Source organism: Oncorhynchus gorbuscha, linkage group LG02 (genome assembly GCF_021184085.1).
Source record: "Oncorhynchus gorbuscha isolate QuinsamMale2020 ecotype Even-year linkage group LG02, OgorEven_v1.0, whole genome shotgun sequence".
Lineage (NCBI taxonomy): Eukaryota > Metazoa > Chordata > Actinopteri > Salmoniformes > Salmonidae > Oncorhynchus > Oncorhynchus gorbuscha.
Window position 1 is genome coordinate 25,280,931 of NC_060174.1, and position 8,060 is coordinate 25,288,990.

Sequence of the window (8,060 nt, forward strand, 5' to 3'; positions counted from 1 at the left end):
CGCCACATCTAAATATTTTAAGCGTATCTAAGGCTACCATAGTGTTACCATTGGCAACCATTTTGTAAGATGGCCTCCACAGCCCCCAGGGGCCAAAACTGTGGTGGCTCCATATCTAGATCTTTTCAGAGACCATAAATCTAGGGTCTATGACAAATTTGGTGCCTTTACCTCAAAACAGTCCCTGAATTGTAAAATGTTGTTAGTTGGGGGCCATTTAAAAAAATGGCTGCCACACCCCACAGAGGTCAAATCTGGGGTGGCTCCATATTGAAATCTTTTCAGGGTACATTTCAGGGTGTTTTTAATCAAAAAATGAACGATTTATCAGCTTAACCACCCTACTACAAGCGATAAGTTCAATTGTGACTTAAAACATGATTGTTCAACCATTCTACAAATGTTCCATATACTGAAAGTTAAAAACAGCTAAAACACAAGAGTTACTTTATAAGGGCATATCTCCGCTAGTTTACAAAAGAGACTGATGGATTTTTGACTGCTTTGGATGATTGAATATTTGCAGAGAATATATTTATTAGGAAGCATGTGCGGATTCACCGGGCTGTGACTGGTCCTGCTCCTGCAGCTTCCTTCAGCTTGTTCCAGGTCTTGGTGTGTGTCCTCAGAGCCATCTGTATGGATGGCATGGAAATCAGGAACTTTCTGGTTCTATAATGATAATTTCAGAACTGCATGTCCCTTACCTAACATGATAACATTACTTAAAAAGGGTACCTATGTAAGGACTTCGTAACATTTACGAATTCATAAGCAGAACAGAAGCCAATTGCAAAACAACATGAAAATATTATTATCAATGTGTTATGAAGTATGTACTTACCTTCTGTAATTACCCTTCGTAAGTAAAGTTATATCTAACCTACAACTTTGACACTCACCTCAGATATTTCAACTTTTCGCTCCCAGGCTCGGACACTCTGCTCGAGCTGGCTATGGGAGGCCTTAGCTGTGATGTATTGCAGCACGTGGGGAACACGGAAATCTGCCAGCTGGCCTCGCAGCTTCCTGTTAAGAGTCTCTGCCTTGGATCGCTCCTGCCCAAGAAGGACACGAAGAGGGGGATATTTATTAGCTTACGCACCAGCAGTGTTGCAAACATAGCTGAATAGTTGGCTACAAAAATCGTATGATTTTGGTTAAAAACTAAACAGGTGAATGTTAAATTGACCTCTTCTGCCTGCAGTGTCTCCTCCTCGATCTTCACCAGCATCTCCTTACGGGAGGTGATGTCACTACTAAGCAGCTTTGACTCACATGTCATGCTCTGCAGCTTCTTCTACAATGGGAAAAACAACACATTTCCTTATCAAAGTCCCAAACCCCCACGTACGTACAAACACAACAAAGGTCAAGTACCTTAGTTGGGCCTGGGTGATGAAAATAAGCCTAGAGTTTTATCAGTTTATCTCAAGGGATCTACCTCTCAAATTCAGATTCCCCAACCAGGAATATATAATTCCGCTCTCCTGAACCTGATCACACCCCTGCACAAGAAAAGAGATGTACAGTGGGGCAAAAAAGTATTTGTGGTGTGTTTGGGATCATTGTCATGCTGAAAGACCCAGCCACGTTTCATCTTCAATGCCCTTGCTGATGGAAGGAGGTTTTCACTCAAAACCTCACGATACATGGCCCCATTCATTCTTTCCTTTACACGGATCAGTCGTCCTGGCCCCTTTGCAGAAAAACAGCCCCAAAGCATGATGTTTCCACCCCCATGCTTCACAGTAGGTATGGTGTTCTTTGGATGCAACTCAGCATTCTTTGTCCTCCAAACACGACGAGTTGAGTTTTTACCAAAAAATTATATTTTGGTTTCATCTGACCATATGGCATTCCCCCAATCTTCTTCTGGATCATCCAAATGCTCTAGCAAACTTCAGACGGGCCTGGACATGTACTGGCTTAAGCAGGGGGACACGTCTGGCACTGCAGGATTTGAGTCCCTGGCGGCGTAGTGTGTTACTGATGGTAGGCTTTGTTACTTTGGTCCCAGCTCTCTGCAGGTTATTCACTAGGTCCCCCTAGTGATCTTGCGTGGAGCCCCAGATCGAGGGAGATTATCAGTGGTCTTGTATGTCTTCCATTTCCTAATAATTGCTCCCACAGTTTATTTATTCAAACCAAACTGCTTACCTATTGCAGATTCAGTCTTTCCAGCCTGGTGCAGGTCTACAATTTTGTTTCTGGTGTCCTTTGACAGCTCTTTGGTCTTGGCCATAGTGGAGTTTGGAGTGTGACTGTTTGAGGTTGTTGACAGGTGTCTTTTATACTGATAACAAGTTCAAACAGATTCCATTAATACAGGTAATGAGTGGAGGACAGAGGAGCCTCTTAAAGAAGTTACAGGTCTGTGAGAGCCAGAAATCATGCTTGTTTGTAGGTGACCAAATACTTATTTTCCACCATAATTTGCAAATAAATTCATTAAAAATCCTACAATTTGATTTTCTGGATTTTTTTCTTCTCATTTTGTCTGTCATAGTTGAAGTGTACCTATGATGAACATTACAGGCCTCTCTCATCTTTTTAAGTGGGAGAACTTGCACAATTGGTGGCTGACTAAATACTTTTTTGCCCCACTGTACATACAATAGTGTTTGAATAGGAATCAAACCTTGTAGGAGTTGAGAACCTGTAGGGTGTTTCCTGCCAGGAGTTTTAGGCGCAGAAGGTCCTGGTTTCTTTCATCAATGCGTTCGAGATACTGGCTGTTCTCGATCTTCAGCTGCTGGAAATCCACCTCGTGCAGGGCTTCACCCATTTCCTCTTTCTGCCGTAGCTGTAACTGCAACTTCCTCTTCTGCACATGGAGAGCTGCATTCTTCAACCGCAACTTCTCAACCAGTGTGTCCTGTAGGATGAAGTAAAGGTAGCAGCAGGATGAGACAAATAGGTGATGAGGTCAGAGAAACAGGGCAGCAGTCGGTAACAGTGAATGTTGATATTGAAGCTTGCATTACTTCCAAGATTTGTAATTTAAGTCAGGAACCAAATGTGATTTAAGATCTCTGACCTGACACCCCTGCCTGACATGCAGCTTGCTTACCTTTGCTCTCATCCTGTCCTCAAAATAACGAATGACCTTCTCTGCACCCATCATGACACCTCTCTTCTCCCTCAACACCTTAGCGACATCACGGTCAAACTCATAACTTGCTTTCTTGACCTCCACAAGTCGAATATCTGCTTCCTCCAGAGTTGCCTAATATGGGGAAGGGTCCAGAAATGATTGGTTATCAAGCTTTTGATACAATGTACAGTACCAGTCAAAGGTTTGGACACACCTACTCATTCAAAGGGTTTTTCTTTATTTTTACTATTTTCTACATTGTAGAATAATAGTGAAGACATCAAAACTATGAAATAAAACATATGGAATCATGTAGTAAACAAAAAAGTGTTAAGCAAACCAAAATATAATTTATGTTGAAGATTCTTCAAAGTAGCCACCTTTTGCCTTGAGGACAGCTTTGCACACTCTTGGCATTCTCTCAACCAGCTTCACTGGGAATGCTTTTCCAACAGTCTTGAAGGAGTTCCCACATATGCTGAGCATTTGTTGGCAGCTTTTCACTCTGCAGTCCAACTCATCCCAAACCATCTCAATTCGGTTGAGGTCGGGTAATTGTGGATGCCAGGTCATCTTATGCAGCACTCCATCACTCTCCTTCTTGGTCAAATAGCCCTTACACATCCTGGAGGTGTGCTGGGTCATTGTTCTGTTGAAAAATATATTATAGTCACACTTAGCGCAAACCAGATGGGATGGTGTATCGATGCAGAATGCTGTGGTAACCATGCTGGTTAAGTGTGCCTTGAATTCTAAATAAATCACTGACAGTGTCACCAGCAAAGCACCATCACACCACCTCCTCCATGCTTCACGGTGGGAACCACACATGCAGAGATCATGCGTTCACTTACTCTGCGTTTCACAAAGTCACGCCGGTTGAAACCAAAATCCTCAAATTAGGACTCATCAGACCAAAGGACAGATTTCCACCGGTCTAATGTCCATTGCTCGTGTTTCTTGGCCCAAGCATGTCTCTTTGCTGCTATTTCTGAGGCTGGTAACTCAAAGGAACTTCTGCAGCAGAGGTAACTCTTGAGTATTCCTTTCCTGTGGCGGTCCTCATGAGAGCCAGTTTCATCATAGTGCTTGATGGTTTTTGAGACTGCACTTGAAGAAACTGTGATGAAAATGTTATACATGTGCTTTTCTAATAACCTATTTCTGTGTTCATGCAAGTGAGTGATTGAACAAATCCTCATTTATCAGTATCTGCAATTTTGCAGTATGCCCAGACCTTGTTTTGAGAACGAAAGATATCTCAGTTTCAAGGTCTAAGCTTAGAGAGAAGAAGCCTCGTGAAGTATTGGTCTGTCACATGTTATGAACCAGTATTGGTAGGTCACATGAATGAAAAACGGTAATGCTGAATGGATTAAGTGGATCATGCAAATAAATCAATCATGCAAATATAACTTGTCTGTATATAAGACAACTGCTGGGACTGCTGCAGCAGAGCTCCTAACAGACATTCACTATGGCGCATTGGGTTTGTTGGAACCTCTCCAGCGCTCTGATAATAAACAATGATTAATTTATGATTGGCTTTGAGTGTCCCTGTGTAAGAATTTCCACAACAAAACTTTCAAAGTTCTTGAAATGTTCCAGATTGACTGACCTTCATGTCTTAAAGTAATGATGGACTGTCGTTTCTCTTTGCTTATTTGAGCTGTTCTTGCCATAATATAGACTAGGTATCCTACCAAATAAGGCTATCTTCTGTATACCACCCCTACCTTGTCACAACACAACTGATTTGCTCAAATGCATAAAGAAGGAAAGAAATTCCACAAATGAACTTTTAACAAGGCACACCTGTTAATTGAAATTAATTCCAGGTGACTACCTCACAAAGCTGGTTGAGAGAATGCCAAGAGTGTGCAAAACTGTCATCAAGGCAAAAGGTGGCTACTTTGATGAATCTCAAATATTAAATATTTTTGGATTTGTTTAAAGAAAATGGGTTCCTACATGATTCCATGTGTTATTTTATAGTTTGATCTCTTCACTGTTATTCTACAATGTAGAAAATAGTACAAAATAAAGACAAATCCAGGAATGAGTAGGTGTGTCTAAACTTTTGACTGGTACTGTAATAATGCCAGAAATCTGAATGGGTTAATATAATAATAATAATATATATGCCATTTATCCAAAGCGACTTACAGTCATGTGTGCATACATTCTACGTATGGGTGGTCCCGGGGATCGAACCCACTACCCTGGCGTTACAAGTGCCATGCTCTACCAACTGAGCTACAGAAGGACAGGGTTTAAGTGCATCTTAACTACATAGACCACAACTAAACCAAATCACAGATTCCTCTGCAGGTTACACAGATCCAGAATAGTCTTTCTCTATCCATTCCCTCTATGTTTGTATATTGTGTTTACCTTATAGTTGTGGAGCACTCTTTCTGAGCTCTCCTTCAGTTTCTCCAGGTCCTCCTTGGTTTCATCTAACTCTCTCTGTGCCACGTCACACTTTTGCTCCAATGTCAGACGTTGTAACTGCTCCAGAGCCGTTGTCCGTGTTTTCATCTTTCTCCCACGGCCCTAAAGCCACAGAAATATAAGCATTCAAACATGCAGTAAAAACCCTTATTTTTCTATGGTAATAACACACACACTTTGTATTTCCCACCCAAGCCTTAGCCAACCATCTCCTCATTGGTTTATAGAAGCAGGTACCCAAGTGCCATCTCCTCATTGGTTATACCCAAGTGGGTGATTGAAAGACGAACTTTGTTGCTGGTTGTCGTGGTAATACAATAGAAGTTTAGATGTGATCACCATATAAGTTCAAAGATGAAAAAGCCTGGAAGGAGGAGAGATGACTAGAAACGATTCGGTTGGCCGTTTATGTGTGGATTAATTTGTCGGGGTAGAGGACCTTGTGCAGTTCAGGTAAAATAACAACTCAGTGTTTATATCCCAGTACAAATTAGCTAGCAACAGCAAGCTAGCTAAATAGGACACATTTGCTAGCTAGCAAGTGCAAGCTAACTAGCTAAATTGCCATACATGTTTAATGCTTTTCGACCTGTCCCCAAATTAATATCATTGGTTCAGAATTTGTTTTGATATTTTAACCTGCATGTCGTGATCGCGTTTGGTGTAGGGGGACAAAATACATTTATGTACGATAGTGCACGCGCGCAGCCGTTAGCCCTTGGCGACTCAGAAGCTTGTTGGCGCGCGCGAGCAGTGCGGTTGGAATATTTTAATAACATGGATTTCTAAATTTATTTTTGCGACGCTCGCGCACGCGACGTGTCCGGTCTGGTCAGCATGTTAAACCTACGAGGTTATAGTGGACGACGAGATTATGGTGCATGAGTCAATCACGAGAGGTCAAATAACATATAGGGTAGGGAAATCCATTTCATTCAACACATTAAGTTTGTGGAAGTTGTGCGAGATGCTTTCTCATACCCCTCCAATCTCCAACTGTGATGCTGCAGCTGCCCCCAGAGAATCTGATAAAGGCTGAGGAACCAAGTCCCTGGGGTCCAAGCGGCTTATATACCGCTCATACATATCAGTTTCTGCCCGTAGCACCGCATTGGAGCGTCTGGAAAAAGAGGCAGTGAGGGACAAGGCCTTTTGTTTTTTTGCGGCCACAAATTGCTACTCTATGTAGCAAATCTATGAGTTAAGACAAGAGTTAAGAAGTGTTGAAACTGAAAAATATCTTTATACCTGAGTTCTTTGACGAGTTCAACGAGATGTCGCTTATCTGCTTCAGAAACATCTTGAACCGTCTCTGCCATGGTTGCTAAGGTAAACAAACAGGTGGGAAAGCAGTTGCTGCGTCTGCTCAGACCAGCTATGGACGGATAGAGTTCTAAATTACGTGACTAGCACACATAAAATCTGATAATTTATCAAAGGAAATTGTTGCAGATTTTAGAAAATCTGTGCCAATTGGATGGAAACCAATTATATAAATATATATATATAGTAGATATGTTTCCATCCAATCAGCGATCGATTTTCATGCAAATATTCTCAAATCTGCATAAAGAAAACACACGTATTTTCCCACCAGTGGTGTTTCCACCAAACATATTTGTTGCAGATTAAAGTAAGTGCATTATGAGGTAGTGCACATAAAACAATTTCGCTAAAGTTTTAATGTACAGACAAAAAAAATCTAAAGTTCAATGTCTTTCCATCATAGTAATGAAACAGGCAGGGAGCAGGTCTCGAACCCTCGACCTTCGAGCCCGAGGTCCGGCGCGCTATCGATGTCGGCAGAGTCGATATCCGCGCATATAAACCCAGGGTCGTTACAATATGTTCAACTCTACGGTTTTGTCACAAAAACTGTTGCGTTAAATAGTATACTGCCTACTCGGGTTTCGGCAGATGGCTCAAGCCAACAGTTTGCAGATACAATGCGGGTTGGCTAGTCTGCATGATAAGATTATTATGGATAACAGCGATAATATTTGAGTTTGTCAAACGGCAGTCAAGCAACTATCATCACGTCACAAGAATAAGACTTTCGATATTTTTTGGAAAGGAGCATCAAGATAACCGTGCACTTTCACCACCCCGTGAAGTTAATCATAATTGTATTTAATCTGTAGACTAATAACTGCATGTAGACTAATCTGTAGACTAATAACTGCATGGTCATAGACCACACACCAATCGCGTGACTCCAAATGTACTTTGATATGATGGTTATTATATTAATATTTGCGCATAAAGGCGTTTCCATCACATAATTAATTTTACCGACAGAAATAGACCCCACCATGTCAAATGAACAAATTATCTGTTGCCGTTTATACAATTTTACAGAAACTACCTGTTTCCACCACAGCTGTGGTGATTTGTTTTTTTAAAAGTGTATGATTTTCATCGCATAAAAACTGGATGTGAACGTGGTGAGTGATGGAACAATTGTTTCCAATGCATTTGTATACCCTACACACTAGAAGGCGCTGTAGCC

The 8,060-nt window shown here is 41.4% G+C and overlaps 1 protein-coding gene across 1 annotated transcript; it reads right to left on the reverse strand.

Annotated features, from left to right (window-relative positions):
• Nucleotides 1-287: 287 nt before the first annotated feature.
• On the reverse strand, nt 288-6,993 carry ccdc113 (coiled-coil domain containing 113). The gene is made up of 8 exons (XM_046293395.1): nt 6,800-6,993; nt 6,533-6,671; nt 5,492-5,653; nt 3,074-3,229; nt 2,642-2,878; nt 1,193-1,300; nt 903-1,058; nt 288-635 (listed from the first exon to the last, which is right to left on the reverse strand). Exons 1-8 carry the CDS (start codon nt 6,868-6,870, stop codon nt 558-560), a joined length of 1,107 nt encoding a protein of 368 aa, XP_046149351.1. The 5' UTR covers nt 6,871-6,993; the 3' UTR covers nt 288-557.
• Nucleotides 6,994-8,060: the final 1,067 nt, after the last annotated feature.

What these genes read in the sequence shown, in the direction of transcription:
- ccdc113 (XM_046293395.1), bottom strand. Translation starts at nt 6,870, where the DNA reads ATGGCAGAGACGGTTCAAGATGTTTCTGAAGCAGATAAGCGACATCTC. An exon ending in GAGTGCTCCACAACTATAAG is followed by an intron (nt 3,230 to 5,491) that starts GTAAACACAATA and finishes TCCCCATATTAG; the next exon opens with GCAACTCTGGAGGAAGCAGA. An exon ending in GAAAAGTTGAAATATCTGAG is followed by an intron (nt 636 to 902) that starts GTGAGTGTCAAA and finishes CCATCCATACAG; the next exon opens with ATGGCTCTGAGGACACACAC.